Source organism: Melanaphis sacchari, unplaced genomic scaffold, assembly GCF_002803265.2.
Source record: "Melanaphis sacchari strain LSU unplaced genomic scaffold, SCAv2.0 Contig34_pilon_pilon, whole genome shotgun sequence".
Lineage (NCBI taxonomy): Eukaryota > Metazoa > Arthropoda > Insecta > Hemiptera > Aphididae > Melanaphis > Melanaphis sacchari.
This window is the reverse complement of record NW_020271213.1, coordinates 433,549-458,093: the sequence shown is the minus strand read 5'-3', so window position 1 is coordinate 458,093 and position 24,545 is coordinate 433,549. Positions and strand designations below refer to the sequence as shown.

Genomic DNA, 24,545 nt, shown 5'->3' with positions numbered 1-24,545 from the left:
CCACCTCCCCTACGTAACCTCACCGCCCCTTACTGCCGTAGACGTCGTTGGCAGCCGCTGTCGGACGGGTGCGCGCGTACGTACAGCTGTGCGCGCGACCGCCGGCTCCGGGTCGGCCGGTACAGTGGCGGGGGCGGTGGTAGTGGTGGAGATGACGGTGCGTGTGTGTGTGTGTGACAGGGAAGGGGAGGGACGACCGTGGCGGGGGTGTGACGGGGTGACGGAGGGATCCCCGCCGCACAATAATCGTTTCGGTTTTTTTTTTCCTTTTTTTCTCTCTTTTTATTTTTTTTTTTTTTTTATTTATTTTTTTTTTTTTTTTTGGCACACGCCGCCGGTGTACGAACCAAGTCGAGTAGCCTGACGGTGGTGGCGGTGACGGCAGTGTCGTCTCGACCACGATTACGACCACGACGACGATCACAGCGACGACGGCGACGACGGCGACGACGACGACGACGACGACGACGACGGCAGCACCCAACACCGGCACCACACACCGGCGACGGCACGCAACGCGCGCACACATACGTACACACGCGCGCATAGACGCAGCAGACATCGGAGAGTCGAGAGAGTGAAAAAATTATTATTTAAATTTTTTTTTTTTTTTTTTTTCATCCAAACGAGTCGCGTAAGCGTTTTCATTTTACGCACACACGCACGTATATATAAACATTTATTAATTTTTGTGCGTGTGCGTATCTCTTCCTCGGAAACTACGACGACGATATATTATAGAGTCCACTGCCGACACCACCGCGGCGTCAAAATAATAATTACACGCGCATATAGGCGTTCGCGCGCGTGCCACACTCGTTTTCCATTCGGCTCGGTCGGTCACAGCCAGCCACTAGCCAGCCAACCAGCCAGCCGACCAGCCGACCAGCCAGTCAGTCAGTCAGTCAATCTGCCGACCACCAGTGCTGGCGTGCACGACAGCTGTGGCCACGGGTGCAGTATCGCGACGTCGACCTGAAGCAACGGGGTGACTATATATTATACATATGCATAATACATAATATATATATATATTAAATAATAATATAATAATAATATATTATATTATACGCGTATATGTATACATCGTTTTTTTTTTTTTTTTTTTTTTTACAGTACCTGCGTAATAATAATAATATATTATAATATACGACGACGACGACGGACGGACGGACGTGTCGTGTGGTCATTGTATGACATTATATAATTATATTACGTTAAACTGCGGTTGTCGCGCGCCGTCTCGTCTACCGTTTTACCCGGTCACATTAAAATCGTTATTTTTAAATTGGACATTATACACACGCGAATTTATAGCGTACGCCAATTGACGCGGCTACTTCTGCTGTTCCTACTGTTGTCCGTCTGCACCGCACAGCACGGTTGCGCTAAACTGCTGCGGCTAATTATTTATCGTATACGGACCGAGCACGCGCGCGAGCGTGTTGTATGTGTGTGTTTTGGTCGCGACGACCGTAATCATTATTAAGACGGTAGCGCGTCATCTCGAGTTTCGCGTCTTCAAGTTTTTCGCGTTTTTTGCGTTTTTTAATTTTTGTTTGTTTTTTTTTTTTTTTTTTTTGTTTTTTTTTTTTTAACGTCATTCGAAATCGTCGTTTATTCGGCATTAGGTCTCGCGGTGTACGACAGCGACGGACGCGCTCCGACCGCAGCAGTAGTGTACCTTAAAAAAAAAAAAAAAAAAACCCGATAAGTCTTTAATATAATATTATTATATTATATTATATTACGTTGTAGCGAATAGCGAATTATCGGTTTGTTCGTGTGAAAAGTTCGCGAGCGGCGGCGGCGGCAGTGGCGGCGGTAGCGGTGCATCGCCGAAAGGTGTAACACGGCGCGATATATACCGCATATATATATATATAGATCGCGTGCACCACTGCGGCCTGCATTCTCGATTGGTGCTATGTGTACGGCAATACGCATGGACTACTCGGATCGGGTCGGACGGTTAAGACGGCATTGGCTGCAGCACGTGGTGTCTTCCGGATCGATAGTTACGGCGGTGATAAAAACGCGCCAGCACCAGCAACACCACCCGATGCATCAGTCGTTATCGTGCAGTTGCTGATAACAACGGAAAAAGTAATTATTGCATCCGATTCCGTTTTTTCGCCTGTACGTATACACGATATATCATAATATTATAATAATATGATATTACTGTCATTATTAGGTATGCCTGTTATAATATTGTTCATCATACGAGTGTGTTTAACCCGCCGATTCCATGGCCTATCGTTTCGGATATTATATCGTAGTATAATAGGTATCACCGTTATAACGAGACGCGATAATTACGTTACACTGTATAAATAATATGACGATGTATAATAAAACACCAAGCTATATAGCGTCACTCGTCGACCACTTTGGCGCGCCAATATAACGTTATTACAACACATCATAATATGATGGTATTATGTCGTCGGTATACTCGCGCGTTTCGTGTGCATTGTTTCTCCGACGAAATTCTCCGATGTGACTCTCTCGGCGTGCATATAGGTACACGCGATTACCATATATACACACACACGACTAATCCAATATTATGTATATATATATGTATATTGTATACACAACGACGGTGGTCAGGTATATAATATCATAATATATTATTATTACACGATTGCGTTGTTTGTAATGCCCGCCGGGACGACTGTGCCGCCGCTCGCCGTGTATTACGCGCTTAACACTCGGTACGTCGCGTACAACACTCACTCCGGTGGATATTATAGGGATACGCGCGTTCCCCTGCGCCGATATTAATAATAATAATAATATAATTCCACAGCCCCGCACGACACGCACACACATTTTGCACATGTTATTATTAGCGATGTTATTGTTAGTATTATTATTATTATTATTATTATTACACAGGTGCCCGCGGGGGGTTGCAAATCACACACAATATCCCGATGTATGTGGGTACACTTTTGTACCCAACATCGTCGACTGGTTAGCGTGACATCGTGTTTAAGCGTGATGTTTGCGGATTATTACCCTCTGTAACATTTTGATCGTGCAGCCTGCCGCAGTGGTAGGCGCGTTAACGCGAAACTGTTTTTTATATACTTTTTACCGATTCATTCAATCAACACGTACGAGGTATCCTGCGAAAAATGAAGTAACATCTAAACAGTTCCTATTCAAAATGTTAAAATTTGAATCATTTTTTCATTAATTTCAATGATTTATGGGTAGTATTCGATTTATTTTTACTATCATTTTAACTGTTGTTTCAACAGGACATCATACTGAATTTTCATCTGTTAAAATTATTAATTTCATAATAATGCAATCCTGCGTGTTATAGTATTTACTTCAATTTACATTAAACACGTTTATACTGCACAGTAATAAAAAGTTTCCGCCAATAAAATAATTAAATGAGATCTATTTCTAATAGATTTTTATCGTTATTATTCAATTTTTTTAATATTTATTGCAAGTTTGAATTAGATAGTTTATTCGCATACGTACATAATTTATTCATGAATTTTTAATGCATTTGTTGAAGTTTTTAGGGCATTGATTTTCTGTATTAGTTAATAATTATACGATGGTTTTCGATTCCTAAAAGCCATTTTTATAACTCGTGAACATGCAACGAAAACATTAATTCTAAATAGGTACATTATTACTTATTGTTTCTAATAAAGTAGTACGTCCCATCATGATTCATGAACCCATAAACCACTAATATTTCAGTATACTCGTTTAATATAATGTATTAGATACGAAAAATACTAAAAAGCCGCTAATAAAATTTAGACGTAATTAATTTAAAAAAAAAAATCAATTTCGTTGACTACTGTTCAATTATTTTTTATACAAAATTGTTTAGAGGATTTTTAAAAGGGTAGAAGGTGATGTTGTGGAACGGTCTCCGGTCGGTCGTTAAGTTATAACGACGGTGGCTGTAATGGCCTACGCGAATCGATGTGGCGGCTGCTGTCGTCAAGCATTAGTATCATATTTTATTTGGAAATTAGCCGTTACTTCCGACTGTCGTTCACTAACCGAAAAGTTACACGAATAACAGTTGTAGTATATATGCGGTTGCGCGATTTTGTTACGAAAATGTATAGTATTATGCACAAACAAAATAAGAATACCTAATAATGACAGTGGAAATTTTTTTTGTGTTTTTTTATATACAGATTGCAGTCGAAGAATCAAAACTCAGTGGTAGCCACCCACTATCACTCTCAATCAATGATTGATCGTTAGTAGCAAAATAAACACACAAAACAGCAACATTTTTGCGTCCGCTGCGATATTATGCTATATACCTGTAGTCGGGTGCAGTGGCGACGGCGGCCTACTACGGTAGTGGCGGCTGTGTTGTTGGCACTCGCGGTATTAACACCGCGGATATTGACAGCGCAAAAGCTATTACAAGCACCAATAAAAGGCGGATTAACTCCTTCAGGTAATTTTTTATTTGAGTGTTTATTACGAGAGGGAAAAAAACCAATACCATCAAGTTAAATTAGTCGAATTAACGTTAATTATTTGCAACCACGTGGAATTGATTATTACTGTACAGCCGAGTGCCAATGTGTTATATAAGTATCACGCATTTACGATAAACATTAATTAAATATTATACTTAGTTGAACGAAAAAAATGTACGTCACCATTTGCCAAGGTGTGTATATTTCAATAAGCCACTATGTCGTACTCAGACGTCACTATTTTTTTCTCGATTTAAAGCAGCGTTGAATTAAAAAAATGCATAAATAAAAGCTAAGCTTTTACAACATTATCTTAAAATTAACGTGTTTCTATTGTAGACTTGTTATATTATAATGTTACCTAATTAGATAGATTTTTTTTTTATTGTATCTACAACTTATCTACAATTCGTTCTCGATTTCTATTGCAGATCCAATAATAAGTACACGAGTACATTTTTTATTTGTTTCTTTTATTAGTATTTTCATAAATTATTGTTTGTATGGGAAGAAAGTTCTAAAACGTTTTATATTTCAACTCTTCAAGTACATAGATGGACAAATTCAATAGATACGGATAATATTTGTATTTTTAAGAGGTCATAAAAGCTATAGCTTCTATAGAAAGAATCAGGAATTTTGGAGAAAATTGTAATTAAAATAAAATCATGATGAAAAAATATGAACTAGCGCAGTTATAACTTACTTTTGACCATTTTTTGGTAAAACTACTTTTGCTTAGAATCATCTTTATTTAAACTTAATTTGCTAAATTCTCGCATTACAGCAATCTACTAAACTCAGTTTCAACATTATTTTAAATTTATTTTCCTTAATTTCAGTCATCATTGAGAATGATAATTAAAACCACTTTATTTACAATATTTCTGTACCTACATTAATTTATTGTTTCAAGATTGCTAATAAATTTAAGCAAAACACTCTTCATTTTTTTTTCGCTATAAAACAAAAGTATCCAAAACTACTCAGGGGGTGAATGTCAAACCAAAATGTATACATTATATTATATGTTAATTTGTCTTGATTTTACTCAGCGACCATCTGATACTAATTATTACTGCTACGTCTGTAATATAATTTTTACTATGAGTACGAGCGATGGCAGTGAATAATATAACCGCTGACACATTACTGAAGTGGTACATGTATTATAGCATATTAGCATCGTCTGTCGCCGTAATAATATAAAATTTAATGTCTCACACTTACATGAACTACATAAGATATAATACTTTTTTGTTTTTTTGTTCTTTATATTTTTAATTTTAAACAAGCGGAAAATGAAAATGTTTTTTAAAAGATAAATTTTACGTTAGACATATCATACATCCATGTTATCGAAATAGAAACGTCATTTATAAACATCCTTGTAGACGTAATAAATTTCATAAATAAATAACGTTTAACGTTTCAAAAATTACATTATTATCTTAATATCGGTGAGTATTTGGTTCGTTGCCATTACACTGATCGTTATGAACACACACACTATCATGTGTCACCGACTGACCAGCTGTTAATTTACCGTGTCTCTTCGCACCATCATAATATCACATCTCAATGCACATGAACGCACACACATTGCCTTCTTTTCTTTATACCTCTCACAGACCATTTCTTCTACGCCACTTGACGGTAATAATAATTAAAGACACGTGCTGTACTGCTGTCAACGTTGGTCAGTCGAGTGAAACCCCCCAAAAGTACATATTTAATGTTATTTTCCCGTTTTTGGTAACGCGATATGAGTGTGTGTGTATAGTTCCTGAAGTATCATTAATTGTCATTATATAGTACACATGTCGTTGTTATTATACACCAACAGTTGTGCTGTGGAGTAGTTGTGGTACATGTGGCACGCGAACAAGACATAGAAATATATATTTTTGTTTAACAGATAATAAACTATTTTTAAGTAGTGTGAATTATACAATTTGGCTATAACTTGGCGTCGATAATGTTGCGCGGTACGGATTTATTGATAAATGAGATATTAATAATTTAGAAAATTTCATAAGGATAAAATTTTATTTATTTTAAGATTAACCTATCACATTTTATTTATTTTTAATTATAATTTATAATAACTTTTAGTAAATAGAAGTCAAAAAAAAATTTTGGTCTCCTAAAGTTCGTTATCAACACTTTTTTTATTTAAACGTCACTAAAATTTTAGCTACGTTTTAGCTTGTTTTTTTTCAATAAATTGATTTATCATTAAACTTTCCAGTAAATACATTTAACATTAATTTAATAAAAATTAAAATAATATATGCCTATATATTGATTTAAGTTACTATAAATATAAATATTGCGTAGGTACGTCTATAAAATACAGTTTATAATATTATTATATTTTATAATTTATTGTACTTTCATGAATATTATACCAATTTTTATTGATTATTCAGTATTAGATATAAATATATATCATAATAAATAATGATACTTAAATATTCACTAAAATTAGGTTATTTTTATTAAACATCAATACGTGTCGAAAACTATATTTATTACGTAACATCTATGACATATTTAAGTGAGTGTGAGAAAAGGTGAGAGCCTAAAATTAAGCCACGCGCCGTTTTATATAATATTTACAAATGCTGCGATTTTGACCGGGCTAAACGCTGTTGATGACGACATTCATTTCTCGAAAACATAATATAAATTAATAATCGACTGCGATTTTTTTCACTATAGGATAATACTGCGAATTATTCAATCCTAATAAAAAAAATGTGCATAGCTCATCATGAGTTCGATAAACTTTTATATAATGACAACAATGACGATATACACGTGCGTTATTACTAATTATTATTATACTTGTACCCACTTTTAAGAATTTTTTTTCATATTTTACTCATACGTTGGTTCATATCTTGCATATAATAAAAATAAAAAAAAGTCGGTTCTTCCGAGACAATATAACGTAGAAAAAGAGGGTTATTTGAAAAATACGAGGGTGGAAGAATTGATTAATAGCTAAAATAGTACTCGACAAAATGGTACTGAATGGTACGATATTTTATATCTGATGGCCAATAAATTATTATAATACCAAAAAAGTGATAGTGATGATAGAACATGCAGGGTTATCTAAATATTAAGTCGTACTAGTGATGATGTTTTACTTAGTTTTAGTGTTTTCTTGCGTGTACACCTTCTCGAACTTCTTAGCGATGCATTTAAAAAATATTTATATTTTTTTTGTAGGTTATATCTTTGAATTTCCATAATCGTAAAAATTATACTGACAAATAATATACAGTCGTCACTCGTTAATTCGAAAAACTCCATAAATCGAACTAAACGCTAAGTCCCCTGAGAAAACCTCTATAATTAGAAGAAAATACATGTATTCCGGTACCCTCGATAATTCAAAATGTCTGTCGGTGGGACAAACTCTACAATTCGAATTTTTATTCCATAAACCTCTATAATTCGAATTTCCTTAAATGCGATTATATGTAAGTTCATATGTAAATACAATGTACATACATATGAAAATTACGTACAATCTATTTGACGTATTCGTAATGAAACTAATAACGTCGGTGGTTTAATATTATCGTAGTTAATAAACGTTATCGTATCTTACTTACCTAATCTAAACATTTGTCAAGATTACGTCAATTTTTTGAGTTATCTGAAATGAACGAAAAAAGATGCGATACAATTTCCAATGCTATCAGTAAGTTAGACAACGCTATGAACCAAATTGTGGCCAGCAATTTATCACAAAAAAAAATAACAGATTTCTTTAATTATGTAAAATATAATAATATAATAAATAAATGTCAATTAATAATTGTAAAATATAATAATATGTATGTATGTATATTGTATAATAAATATATGTTAAAATAAATGTAATATGTACATACATACATACAATAATTGTTCACCTCTCTTTAATTCGAATTAATTTTTCCCTCTATTATTCGAACACTCGGTAAATCGAAAACCTCTATAAATCGAATTTTTAACTTGGTCCCCTGAATTTCGAATTATTGAGTGACTACTGTAAAAAATTTTAAGAAAATAGTTATCATGAATAAAAAAAAAACAAGGACTTGACTTGAATTATTAAAGACTTAAAACACTGCAGTACACTGTTATATTTAAACATAATAAGTAACTATGTATCCTCCTAATATCAAAATATACTAGTTACAAACATACATAGGGAGAGTTCTTATTAATAATATGGGTAGCTAGCTGTAAATCATATAAGGGACATTGAACTCAAAACATTTCGCTGATTCCCAAGTACAATTAATGTTCATATATTATATTATAATACATTACCACATTTCGGATTCAATCACAAATAATAAAATCATTGGTTTGTAATGCAATACTATTACTTTGTTAATAAATATTGATGATTATCATACAACAGATTGAACAAAATAAAGAATATTATAAATTGACTTAAAAAAATATTAAAATTGCACTTATGTACAACATATAATATATTATGCACGTATAATATATATATATATATATATATATATAGGTATATAAAATAATTATTAGTCTCGTATTACATTTAATAGGTGCTCATACACAAAAGTGATGTTATAAACTAGGTATGCTTACTAATTCAATTCAACAACCAAAATTAATTACCAATTACTAATAAATACAATTATTGTATTTTATTAATACGTCGTAATTTTTAAATTTATGACCAGCATACCGCATGTAACAATTATTCATGTTTATCGTACAGCGGTGGTGCTATAAGGTAATCTCATGCTTCCATTACTAACACATCTCAATATAAATATACTTTTATCGCTTTTAAAGATGTTATAAACTGTATAATAAATTATTATTAAGTATTTATACTACATACTTAATGTTTTATTCATTTTAATCAATACATATTTATCGTATAAAATATTAATTATTTAGTTAAGTTTCTTATACAAGACAAAATATGTTTAAATTATTTTTTTTCGACGTAAGGCTTTTTATTTTTTATTAATATCGTATTAATGTTGTGTTATAATAATAATAATAATGTTTACTGCTATCATAGTCAGATAGAATATTATATAACTTATAAATTATAATCATATACATATATATCTAATGGTGATTTTGAGTGAATGCATGAATATACGTGTGATTAAATCGTAAAAATAATCTACGAAAAACAATTTTATTATCTATTAGTCTGCCTTATAAACTGAAAGCTGATATAAGTACTAAATAAACAAAAGATCAACGAAATTATTTTTTTAAGGACCAATAGTAAAAGATAACATATACATTAGTCATTAACTTATTATTGTTTGTATATTATAATATTATTGTTATGTCAGCTAAGCTTCAATGATATAATGTCATATTAACTTACACAATACTATAATATGAGTGTACTATATATTTGTTTATTTTCATATACTTAATAATATCCGCATTACAATAAAATTGGAAATAAAATTATTTGTATTGGTCTAACATACTTGTAACATCCATATTATAATTCATTTGAAAATGACCTACCGTGCACACAATTAAATCAAGATTATAACATTATTATGCCTTTTTTTATGTAACAAATTTCAAAAGTATTTATACTAATAATTAGCTACAGCTAAAAATAAATAGTAACACTAACAAAAATAATACTATCCTATTTTAAATAAGTATTGTATGTTTGTAAGGCAAGAAATAATAGACTATAATGTAATATCCTCTATAAATAAATAAAATTGTATAATTAAATTAGTAAATAATTTACTTAATGTTACATCTAGTGCATTATGCATTTACTAATTTATAAACTAAATGGTTTAAATTCTTCATACCTACATTAGATATATTGCTAATGTGGTATACTTAGGTAATCAATAAACACCATATCCGCAAATGTTGTCACCGTCTTACAAACGTATAAATATTGTGAGTTTGATGTAGCCAATTTTGTTCTGTTAGCTTGAGTATTAAAGTAAACTAACCAATTGTTTCTAAATTTTGAAGTAAATTATTTTTATTTATATGTTAGATTTTTACGATTTTTTTTTTATTTTTAAACGAATTAGGTAGATATGTAAAATAGTAAAATATAAAAATGACTATAACTAACTTAAAAGTGTAAATATCCTAAAAATCAACTAATAATATTATCACTTTTTACCATAATAGTTGATAAATTCACTCTAGTACTGAAACTTACTACACGAAATTAGTTCTTTTTAACGTTAATTTTATAAATATTTTACGTTTGTTCCAAATAAATAACACATGTTATAGGTTTAGCGTATTTTCAATGACAAGATGTAATTTATGACACCTACTCGTAATAAAATTAATGCAATTGCCTATTAAGAATCTACTTAAATACAATTTTTGTTGTGTTATACTTTATAAAATTTATACCAAATAATAATAAAAAAAAACATAACTGATAGGCAAAACTAAATTTGACAATAGACACCAAAATTATACATTTATCAGTATTCAGTATATTAATTTTATATAAATACATTTTTATGTTGTAGATCAGAAAGAGGTTAAGCAATTTTAATTGAAATTCAATATTTTTTTCAATCATTTGTCTTAATTTTCATTGTTATTATTATTAAATATTCATATTAAACTCCTATAACATTTTTAAAAATTTCATAAATTCTATTAAAAATGTTTTTATTTATTTAGCAGTAACTTAAATATATAACTTTAAATTATACAGTATTACTCTAGTAATTAACTATTCAATAGTTTGTCAATTGTCAATAAGTATTTCGATTATTTTATCTCGTATTTAAAATTTCATTATATATTCGAACTTAAATATTTTTTTTTAATAATTATTTTTAGACGAGTATATCACACATAAAACAAGATTCTTTGAAACAAAAAACATAAAGTAATATTTGATTTTTTTAAAGCAGTTCAAGTAGGAACATTATTTTTAATCGTAATAGTCCCTATAAACTTATAAGTAATTTTAAATTTGTAATGAAATGTAATATAAAATACAATCACAGATAAAAACTAAACTTAATTTTAAAAAAAAAGTCTTTAAAATCTTTTTTATGTTTAAAATAGAACTAGGAAATTATTGATTTTACAATGATGTAATTTCAAATACATTTTAGTATAGCAAAATTATTCTAAAAAATTGTTGTAGTCATTTTTTTATTACCTAAGTTATATAATGTAATACAGTTTAAACATACATGAATACTTAATTATATATAAATATTTTTTTTTATGCATTCCAAACTAGATTATACTTTCATTAAAAACATAAATGTATTAAGTAATGTTCACTGATCTATTGATTATGATAATTTACATTATACCGAACTATTAATATAACTAAAATAAAACTATGATTATGGAGACTTGGGTTTCCTATATATTTTATATTATTCCAACTATAAAGAACCTAATGATATTCAAATAAATACATTTATATTTTGAAATTTGCAAATGCCTAATTATTATTTTTTAAATCTGTATAAAAACTTCGTACAATTTATAAATAAATATAAAAATATATATTAATGCTATTATGCTAACAATTCTTTTTAAAATTTAATGAATAGGTACTATTAATTCCGTTAAAATGTGTGATAATTATTAATTGTCAAAATCTATTCAAACCAAACTCTATTAAACTTTCAGCAAATATTTTTATGTTTTTAAAATTATTGTTTTTATCATAAGTATTAAATAATTAATTCATTATATTTTTGTAGAATACGTTCAGTATATAAAATTTATTTTTATTTTTTTCAACACTAAAAGGCATAACTAACGTTTAAACCTTTTTTATTGATTATAATATTACCAATTTTTATTATTATTATTTATGTAAAATTAAATACAAGAATTTAGATGAATTTTTTTTTTACAATAGAAAAAATATTCAATTTTCATTTCATTTTAAATTTACTAGCATTACATTTAGAATATTAACAAGCTTTATTTATACTAATCACAACTTTAAATCTCTATATTAGACTTAAACTTTGACTAAAAATTTTTATTTTTTGAACTTTGCAAATATTTTTATAATTGAAAAATATCTTTTTTAAATTTTTATTTATCAAATAACTATATAAGAATAGTATCATTAACTTATATAACGATAAAATATAGTTTTCATGAAAATTAACTTAACTAATTTTCACTAATCAGTAATCTATCTATATTAGGCTACAATATACATTCAAACATAATATTACTTATTACTATAATTATCTATAAAATCAATAAATAATGTTTTCTATTCATAATTTGATTTCAAAGTTTTGTTACATTTCCTCTTAAGAAAATTATATTTTTTCAAAACATTGAGTTAATCTAACCGATAATTGTACATACAAAATTGTATACATTGTATAAAGTAACACTTTAAATTTAAATATTACGGTTCACTTTCAATTTATGATGTTAACATTTCAAACATAATAGTATTAATTATTATCTAATTTAAACTTTAATTTAAAATTACTTTTAAAACATTTTTTGAATACTTTGACAAGCAAGTAAAGGAGCTATAACGATTTCAAACTTCATGAATTAAATTGACAGAATAACTTTATTATATACATTATACATTATAAATGTTACACATTATATTATAACTTATTAATTTGATAATGTTTTTTTTTTTTTTTTATGCATATAAAAATAGCTTCATCACTTTCCCAAAATAATATCAATTATTTTGCTGTAAACGAAGCTAATTCACCGTTGGCTATTTTGGATTTGCTTGAAGCTACTATGCAAATATACCACAATTATCAAAATCATTACAGCGGTAGTAATAAAAGCGATACTACTAGTTTTACATTGGGAGTGTTACTCGTAGCTGTATCAGAAGATGAATTTTCTAATCCCTATGTTTTTTCTCCTAACCGGTTGAGACCAGCATACAGTATGCAAGGTAAATCCAATATAAATAAATTAAAAACTAAACAATAAATTAACAAATAATTTGAGCTATTTAAATGATTCATACAATTTAAACAAATTAGGTTCGTTGAGACAATTAAAAGTTCCTGACATTGTCTACAAACGTGCAATTCAATTGTTACGAGGTGCAGACGAGTTAACTATAGCTGCAGTAGTACGGCAAGAACGTGCGAATACTGGATCTATAGTATCGTTCTCGCTCGACTCCAACAGGTATCACCAATAAAAATACTTAGAATAATTAATAGAATAAATAAAAAAAATCGATATTAACATTAATGGTATCATTCAGATATTTGGAATTAGAATCGAGTGGACGTAAAGACGAGGTGAGATTGCACTATGTTTCTCAGAGTAGCCGTCGTGTTCATACCGAAGTATTTGCATACGCTTTGGCTGATGGCCATTGGCATGCTGTGGCCATAACACTGAGCGGTACCCAAGCACGCCTGTTCATAGACTGCCGGCTCATATACACGCGCACTTTGGCCGCCGGACCGGCCGACACTAGTTTTTTAGGATCACCGGATCTGTACATAGGCCAACGCAATAAAGGAGTACATTCAATTTTCAAGGTATTATAAAATAATTAAAATTGTTCAAAATTGTTTGAGAATGAACGTGAGATGAACATATCGTTATTAATAGGGACTTTTACAAGACGTCCGATTGATTAGAGGAGCAGATGGACAACGTGTGCAGTGCCCTAACCTGGATACATCATGTCCAACGTGCGGCCAATTCATTGCCATGCAAAAAACAATGGAAAACTTGAACAAAATTGTGCATTTGTTAAGTGATAAAGTACGTAAAAGTTAAAAGCTAAAAGTTTGAAAAATTATCAATATGTTTTACACACAGCTTGAAGCGGCCGAAACGAGAATCGCCGAATTAGAAACTTGCGAATGTCGCAAACCATGCGTACAATATGATGAACGAAGTAATAATACGGTAATGAAAATTGACGGATCAGTATGGCAACATGAATGCGAAACTTGTACATGTTTGGTAAGTACAAACTGCTAATATGCCATTAACGTGATACATATGAAATGATAAATCAATTAAAGAATAAAATGTATATATGATATTTTCAGCGAGGTCAAGTAGAATGTTCACCACTTAGATGTCCCCAAGTCAATTGCAAATTTCCAATTAGAAAATCTGGTGAATGTTGCGATACTTGTCAAAGTATGTTAACACAATATTTAATACTTATAAAACTATTACAATAATTATACGTGAATTACAAATCATAACACTAATGAAATGAAACTATTATTTTTAGAATCATGCCGAACTAAAGGTAATATTCTACTTGAACACGGTGAAACTGTCAATTTAGAACCATGCTTGACCTGCATTTGTCTCAATGGAGTTGTCAAGTGTGATAGAATAGACGCACAAACTCAATGTCCAGTCTTGGAATGTGATATATCAGAACAATTTTCCGTACCCGATCAATGTTGCAAATTTTGTCCAGGTAAAATTGCATAACAATTATTTAATTAGTTTTTATCGAGTGTTGTAAAATAATATTGACAGTTTTTCTTTAAGCCACATCCAAAAAAATTCAATTTCTTTATAAATGTTTGTTAAAGAAACAGAATTATAAAATTATATTTAAACTTTGCTTCTTTGTAAAAAATTGAAAATAATATAATTTAAAATCAATTATTATCTAGAATAGTAGAATCAATAGAAATTTAAATTATTTCATAAAAAAACAATATGATATTTGAATAGTTAGGTACTAAAATAATTATACCAGGGACATAATTATTATTAATATAAGAACAATTATTAAGTATCTAATATCTATGTACTGTATGGATATCTATATAAATATCTACTGTATATCTTTATACATATTTAAGTTACATTCTTTCAAATACATAAGTATTTAGTCTGTTAAAAATATATATTTATTATAGATATAAAATAAATACATTTATATACTAATTTTTTTTTTAAACTTATCAGTTATATGCTGGCTCAAAATTAAATACATATACAATTTTAACAATATTTTTTAATGTTATGTTTATTACATTAGAAAAATACAAAGGAATAAAAATAATATAAAATATAAGTTTATAAAAATAAAATCATTAGAATGAGATAAAGGCAATTTATAGACTATACCTTATGTTGTAGTGAAATATCAATATTCTACTATAACTTTTAACTATTATAAAATACTTTTCCCCCATATTATTTGTGGCTTACAAAGAAATAAGATACGTTTAAGTGCATAACCTTAGTAACACATGCCTTAAAACATGTGCATTTAATCTTACACATATGTCACATATGCCAACAGTTTAAATTATTAGGGGTTCGGAAGTAAATATTGCTTTCAATACGATGCCAACTTGAATATGAAGTACCAATTAACTAAAGTTATCTAATATGTACACTATTAATAGGCAATTACTAAATAATAACCACTGGTTGTTAAAAATTATTCTTCTTAAAAAAAGTATTTTGGATACCGACATTATTATAATTTATAAGTTATAAAACTGTTCGTTTCTATATATTTCAAACTCTCAATATTTTACCGTAAGTCTAGTCTGTAACCTTTTAAAAATTAACAACACATGTTGTTAAAATAATAAATACTTTTTGAAAATGTAAACAAGATTTTGGTATTGAAACTCGACGTAATTTTACTCTCATGAAATATTAGTATTATTTAAGTATGAAATAATTGATATTATTGTTTACTAAGTACTAACAATTAAAATTTAACAAACATTTAGATTCGCATGTTTCTTATTGAATGTGGTTTTTTTGTAATAATTTGTATTTAAATAATTATTTACAATAGTCAATGATAGTGTAGGCCGTTTGGAAATCTCAATTTTTCAGACAGTCTACGGGTACAATTGTAAATAATGTGTTTGTTGTATTAATTAATCATTTTTTAAATACTAAACAAAAAATAATAATAAATGCAATTATTAGATTACTATATAACAGCGAATATAAGGAAAAATTCTTTCCAAAAATGGGGGAAATGTGTCCAGGGAGGAGAAGAAAATAGCCTCGATAAATTATTATTTTTATAACGCCTTTTATTAATTTAATTTTAATCTTATATGTGTGTGTATTGTATGTAAACGCTTATGCAGGCGTCGATTATTGTGCACGAGGTGGACGTGACTCGTGTGATCCGAACGCTATTTGTATCAATCTAAAAACCACACACAAATGTGCGTGCGCTGTTGGGTACGCTGGTACCGGTTTACAGTGTGATGGTAACTAACAGAATTAATAAATTCCGCTTGTTAACTTGCGTTATTACATTAATAATAACGCCTTTAATAGCATTGTGTGCGTATGATAATATCCGATAATAACACGAATCGAATTAATAATAATGTTCAGATGTGGACGAATGCTCGAGCGTCGGCGGCCAAAACGGACATCACTGTGATGCGAATACGACGATTTGCGTGAACACACCTGGATCGTATTCGTGCAAGTGTAACGCTGGATATGCACATATCAATAGGTTTGAATGTGTAGACATCGACGAGTGCAGCAGCGCGGAACCACCATGCCATGTACACGCTGTTTGTGCTAATTCGCCCGGCAGTTACAATTGTAAGTGCGAGGACGGTTACGAAGGGGATGGATACACTTGCAGACGTGAGTATACATAGTTTTATACCAAAGCGGTCCTTATTCCTTATTTCATTTTTAGTTTTACTTACGTCACGTAAACCCTTCATTAGTTCAGCTCGTACGTTTTTATCAAATAACTATGTCTGTTAGCTGCGTTACTTACAAAAATTATAAACAGCTGGTTCTTACTTGAAGTACTTAGTAAAAACCGTGTGTTAACAAGGATTAACTCTAATAATAGTATACGGATCTAACCGATTTGTCCACTGTATGTTAATTACGAATGTTTGTATGATGCACGTATTTTACAGCTATATGCCAGCAAAAGTGCTTGAATGGCGGCGTATGCACTCGGCCGAACGTGTGCTCGTGCCCAAACGCGTTTGAAGGGCCTGCTTGTGAGTTGGATGTGGATGAGTGCACCACCGGTGCACATGGATGTCTAGGCCCTTCGTCCCGTTGCGTCAATATGGCTGGATGGTATTATTGTGCATGCAGCCCAGGTTATCAGAACGTGGTTATGTATCCTACTTCAGCCGACATCGCTACCACAGCTACTAGTGACTTGAACGCCATGACATCGACCTGGTCGTCTTCGTTGGGCACAATGTGTCAAGGTAAGAGCATTATTTATTATTGATATATAGAAATCAGCGCTCATGGGGGAAATATGAGGGTATCTGTAATGGGTGTGTTCATTTTGAATTTAATGATAATCTATTGCGTGAAAAAAAATAATGAAGACAATTCGGAGACGTGTGTCAGACTTTATTTTTAAGCATAATTTTTTTTATTTTTTTACTATAAAACTAATTTTTTTTTTATTTCATTGCATGTATTTGATTATTAATTATTATAATATATCGTTTGTATAGTTTTATTAACTAATAACTATAAGTTAAAAAACTAATTTAACTCATGGATAATGGCGTAAAGAATAGGTTCATGTTAAAATAGCATAAAATCAGTGTTGACAATTTCATTACGAATCTAATGATTAAAAGTTTCTAGTCACTACAGTTAATATTTTTAAATTACAACCAAATAACTAAAATTTGTTATAGGAAAAATCGCTTTTTCTTTTAAACGTCTATTTTTATCTAAAACAAGAAAATATATCAAAAGTTTCCCAATGTCTATAAATATATTTAAAAAGAGCCGGATTACATTAAGTCTTTAAAATATTTGGTAAAAATTTAAGTCTATGGTTATTAGTTATTACCTTTTGAATTATAACAAAATAACACAATTTTATTGATTATGTCTAAAATTGTTGACACGTCAATATTTTCATTTTTCATTGTTGTAAACTTTGTTAGTTTGTATCATTTAATTATTTTAAAAATACTAAAATTCCTTAAGTATCCACTAGATACAATTTGATAATAGGCACAACAAATTTGAAATTTTATACAGAATCTAAATGTTTGTGGAATTTAATTTTTAAAATAATTACATTTTTTAATCTTATATTTTTAAATAATTAAAAATATATTAAAATTTAATAAATATAACAAATAATTAGTTGAATTTATCTGAATCACTTTTGATTATTATTCGTAATTTCATGATAATTCATATAAATAAATCAATCTATCGGCAGAGCTTTCGGTTTCATTTTTAGAAAACTAGTAAGCTGTAGTAATTTATTTCTATCATGATTTTGAAATAATATTTTTATTTTTTTTTATTATTACAAGGATTTACTTTACTCTAAATTAGTAATTTTTTTACTGAATTTTAACATATTTTTTTTAGTCGTTAGAAAAAATGCAATACATAAAAATAATTTAATGTAATATAATATTATTTTTTTTATCTATGCTATTAAAAAACTTTACTATAAAAAACTTTTGAAAAAACTCATATTAAAAATCTACATAAAATTACTTATTAATTAAATACCTATATTGATTTACTGTGGTGATGATTATTCGTAAATACGTTTATGATATAATTCGGAATATAACTACTGTACATCTGTACATACTTTTCAGTCCTGTAACTACGATGTATGTACTAAATAAATAGTATGCCTTTGTGTTAATGTATAATGTCTTTTTGATTTTTTTTTTTAATATTTAGACATCGACGAATGTGCGATTAATAACCATACATGTCACTCAACGGCTACATGTGTGAATACCATAGGTTCGTATGAATGCAAATGCCCTACAACTAATGCCAATGCTGGTAACATCTCTTCAAAATGTAAATCGAGTAAGTTAATATTATATCTTATCATGTGCGGTTAACCGCGTTGTAGGATTAAAACTCAGATGTTGTTTTAATTTTTTTTCAACCACTTGCAAAGGCTGTTTGTATAAAGACGGAGATAATGCAGTAACAGAAGTGAATGATGGTGCCTGGTTCATTCCAAAAGAGTGTACTAATTGCACGTGTACAAGTGGACGTTTACATTGCGCAAAAATTGAGTGCGATTGCACAAATAACGACCATATACAATCGATTTGTTGCGCCCATTGTAACGCACAAGCGTCGTGTGTTCATCAGGAATTGACGAACGTAAGGTTTCGAAGTGGCCAACAATGGATATACCAGTGTCAAACATGCGAGTGTTTAGTGAGTAGATAAAAAAATTAAAAGATGTTTTTATTACAATTATGTATCTGTAACATACGAAGGTTCGAATATGCATATAAAACACATGTATTAAAATGTTTTTCTTAGTAGGTAGATACAATGACAAGTGTTTCAAGATATTTAGAATCAAATCAGCTATAGTTATTAGCTCTTATTTCAATGCAATTATTCCGTATTTCAGTATTTGTATAAATATTCATATAATATATTGAATATATTCTCGATTGCTTATGAAACATAAAAATCTATACCTAATCATGTCTATAAAATATAAACAATAATATTTAAATAATAATAAAAATATTCTAATATGTATTAGAATTAAATTTTTTTAAATAGACAATAATAATTTAGATGCAACGATTACAAGACATGTGTCTTTAAAAGTTTCCAAACACAACGTAAAAAAAAATTATCCAGATGATCTTAATCCGCTACTAGAACCAATAAAATTATCCAATTACCATAAATATCACATGTTTAAATTAGAATACATAGATCATGGTATATATGGGAGCAACTACATTAGTTTTTCAAATACACATTTATTGAAATCCGAGACCTATATCATGTCATAATACATGATAATATCGCAACCAAATATTGATGATCGTCATGAATGTCTCTATACACATGATGTTCATATTAATATAAATCATTCTTGTTGCACAGATGGGACAAGTAGATTGCTGGCCAATGCAGTGTCCACCGATGTTGCCGGCAGGTGCGGGCAGCTGTAAGGACTCCACAGCATCCACGTTTGCGGACTACAACAACCCGGTAGCTGATTGTTGCGCACCGAGATGTGATTCTAAATCCATTTTGTCGACCTCATCGGCGGCGACGACCACTACCGCAATAACCGCTGCTGATCCATGTGTTCACCAACAGCAGCAACTTCAACAACTAGACCGGCACCGCGGTAGTGAAATAATCGACGACGGCGGCAGCGGCGGTGGAGAATACCACAGCAACAACAACGACAAGGGCGTCAATAACGGCAAAAACAATGACGACTACGACAACGGCGGCGACGGATACGACAACAGAAATAACAACAGCACAACGCCGCCGACCGCGGGCCAACCGTGTTTTTATGGCGAACGAGCCTATCAGTCGGGAGCCCGTTGGGATGATCCGGTGGATATGTGCACGACGTGCGATTGTAAGGTAAAAGAAAACGGCAATACGCAACGCCATTCTTACTCAAAAAATCAATTTACATATCAATATAATATACGCATATAGGCACTTATTGTACAAAACGTATAACAACTGTAATATAATATATAGGTATTAGCGAGTATCATAATATTGTCATTGATTCGATGTTTTTAACTGGGGACACGGTTCACAATGTTTCGATGGACAATATATCCCCCATTTATAAAATATCATAGTATATACCTACCTATACTATCCAATACTAGGGAATACATTTAACGTGAGACACTCTTTGTTTCAAAAACTATTAGCGTTTTCGAAAATATGAATTGCATTATATTATTTTAAGTTTAAGTCGTTATCATGTTTAAATTTTTCAATTTAAATTGTGCATTTTTTATTTTTTTATTCCAAACTCAATATATTTTTTGGATTATTTCAATACATAGCAATCAAATTTCGGACGATTATTTTATGAATTTATAAAATATTTAAAGTTTAGAAGACTCGAATTTTATAGTGGTATTTTGCAAAATATTGGTCTTCTATACGCTCTCTTCGTAAAGACTTTAAACATTGTTAACTCTAAACAACTACTAGTCTAAAACTTGATTTTTTTTTAGATCAAAATATTCAAAATAATATTTTGCTTTGAAATATTAATTTAAAAAATAAATATGTTAGAATTTAAATAAATAAAATAAAATATTTCTTTTTCCAAAAATGTTGTTTTGTAACTTTAAAATTATGTAAAAAATATTTTCAAAAACTAATGAGTGTCTTCGTTTAATGAATCACTCCGTATAAGTAGATAACATTTCTGAGTATATCATTCATGCTACATGATGTAAACATACATTATACATATACCTACTCTTATAGTAATGCAAAAAACAATCATACAAAATATATACATTTTATGTACGCGCACGGCTCGTATTTTGAATATACAACATTAATATCATTATTATCTATTTTATAGTCAACGCGTGTTTGGCCACTTAGAAATCTTATTATATTATGTATATATTGTATATATATGCCTTTAAATATATATATATTTGTAATTCGGTATCTTTGTCGTGCATGCATATAGTGTGTGTATATTGTATAATGTATATGAATATATGCGCGTGTTAATAACGCTGACTGGCTGATTTACATAATAATATTATTATAAATTATTATTACGTTCAACCAAATTAGTACATAATATTATAGATGCGTCGTGCAATAACATTATTTTGCAATTAATACCTTTGTAGATCTTAACAAAATATATCGTTTTTATAACTCCAATATTTAATGTAAGAATCAAATCCGTAACGAATAACAAGATACTTTTGTTTTATACAACTAACTATATTTGCCTTATCGTATATTTTCGATTTTATTTTTTCTATTAGATTGTGTGTGTGTTAATATACATTTTGTGTGTTTCCATTCAGGTGCCGCCATACTGCGCCCAATCGGTGAGCAATATCGCGTGTTGTGTGCATCGGTAAACTCTCACATCTTTTTTTTATCCAATATAACCTTTATATATTTCGGCTTTCTCTGCTGCTATTTTAATGTATTACATAAATTTATTACCTTTTCTATTGTACGATATTTATCAGCTTTTAATAGATTTTTTCTCAGCCCCTTCATCGTAAATCATATTTCCGATGTCGATCTACCGGTCGTTCGATGTTTCAGCGTTTAAGCGCATTTTAATCGTTACATATTATATCAACCATCAAAAATACCACCACCACGCATGCACATCTAAATAATTAGTTTGCACGACTTTACCTGGTAGCACGTAATATAGTCTTGTGTAATTTGTTACTCTCGTTTAAATGTTTACACTCATGAATAATTGTTGTAATGTTTATAAAATCACGCACGCATGTACTCACATTCACACTCTTGTTTTTTATTAATCATTTGTGGTTACTATAAGTGGGATATAAATAAAATCTTGCAGTAAAAAATAGCAGTATATGATGCTCCTTGCAAACATTACTAGACAGCGCACAATTTTTTTTTTGTTATACGTACCTATATATATATGATTAGTTTTCGTCGACAGAAGATTTTTATTTTGGTTGCATACGATGTCATCATCCATGACGACAAAATAACGAGCGTCTGTCGGCGACGTCTAATTTGCATTTTGTCATTTGTGAATAATAAACAATGTTTATTTTTAGGACGGAGTACTATGTTGTTCTTACAACATGCATCACTGCAATAATAGTGCTCTTGCCGGTGCATCAAATCAATCATCAAGTACAGATGTCAACTATAATATGTCTACTTATCAGTCTCATCATATTTCTAACGAAAACATTAGTAGTCAATCTACCGATACGAAATTACAGCAAGATGTTGTTAAACGAAGTCTTAGGCGTCGAAGGCAAGCAAAAATGGTTAACAATGATGGCAATAATAATAGGGATTCTGTCAATATTAATTTTCTTGAGTATAGTGATAATAACAATAATAGCTTTAACAAAAAAGACTGGTGGTGGAGGAAAACAAGACGGCGAAAAAGAAGAAGGACTCAAAATACGAGTAGCCGTCAGAACCAAATTAATAGTATTAGTAGTGAAAAACATTTTAACAGTAATAATAAGTTTATCAATAATTTTGGCATTAATAGTAAAAATGAAGACAATAATATTAATAATAATAATGATAACCACCACGATAGAATTGTTGTAAAGACTGCTGTTGTAACTTAAAGTAGATTTTATTTATTGTGTTTGATGAGTGATGACGAGTCGAGAGAAAAGATAACTGCAAGCAACACCGGCGGCGACAATATTAAATTTAATTTAAATAACACATTTTAAGTATTTATTAAGAATAGAAAACCAAATTTACTAAACATAGGTAACATAAGATAGGTAGATAACACAATAATATGTTACCTAATTTCTTGATTTTAATTTTAAAATCAATTTTATACTTGTTAAAAATCGTTGCCACCGCTGTTTGCTATTTCCGCTGTGATAATATATAATACAAATAATTTTAATGCTATTAGTATAATATGTATAATGTATACAATATATACATATTATCATATATTACATGTATAATGTATATATATGTATATATAAAATACATTATAGACAAACAGCCTATATCTCCCCTCCCCTCCTCTCCGCTATCTATTTGTTATATTTTGTAATTTTAAAAATGTACTATTATAATTATTAATTATTAGATAAGTTTTATTATTATTTATTTATTTATTTATTTATTTATTTATTTTTGATTGAATTACTAATAAATTAGATAATCAGCTGTGCAGGGTGTATTCAACAAACGATAATAATATTATATAATAATTATTATAAATCTATATAATCTTGCAAATTGTTGAAGTGTTGGCTTTGTTGGTATTAAGAAATATACTACTATTATTAGAAATTTATTATGTTATGAATAATGTTCATTTTGAACTAAAATACAAGACTGCTGGTCAAAAAATGTAAAATATAGACGCGTTTAAAATATAGATGAATATAATATATACAATAATAATAAGTGTGTGTATTATAATTAATATTTAAATTATTTAAAATAATTAATATACCAACACCGCCGCACTAACGAATGCTCTTTTCCTATAAATTTAATTGGCAGCAGACAATAAAAATATTAAACGATGATAATAATAATTATACATATTAAATA

At 29.6% G+C, this 24,545-nt stretch overlaps 1 protein-coding gene across 8 annotated transcripts; it reads left to right on the top strand.

The window, feature by feature from the left end:
* The first annotated feature begins 380 nt into the window (after positions 1-380).
* On the top strand, positions 381-24,545 carry LOC112596783 (protein kinase C-binding protein NELL2-like). 8 transcript variants are annotated; one of them, XM_025342574.1, is made up of 18 exons: positions 381-988; positions 1,888-2,106; positions 4,188-4,459; positions 13,174-13,425; positions 13,517-13,667; positions 13,747-14,029; positions 14,103-14,258; positions 14,316-14,462; positions 14,552-14,645; positions 14,743-14,937; positions 16,592-16,717; positions 16,848-17,111; positions 17,399-17,704; positions 19,173-19,307; positions 19,402-19,670; positions 20,364-20,861; positions 22,304-22,356; positions 23,051-23,564. In XM_025342574.1, the coding sequence occupies exons 3-18, from the start codon at positions 4,309-4,311 to the stop codon at positions 23,562-23,564; spliced, it is 3,594 nt and encodes a 1,197-aa protein (XP_025198359.1). In that variant the 5' UTR covers positions 381-988; positions 1,888-2,106; positions 4,188-4,308. The 8 variants fall into 8 exon arrangements, with proteins under 8 accessions (XP_025198359.1, XP_025198357.1, XP_025198358.1 ...); XM_025342572.1 differs by having other exon boundaries at positions 1,759-2,106; XM_025342573.1 differs by having other exon boundaries at positions 1,759-2,139.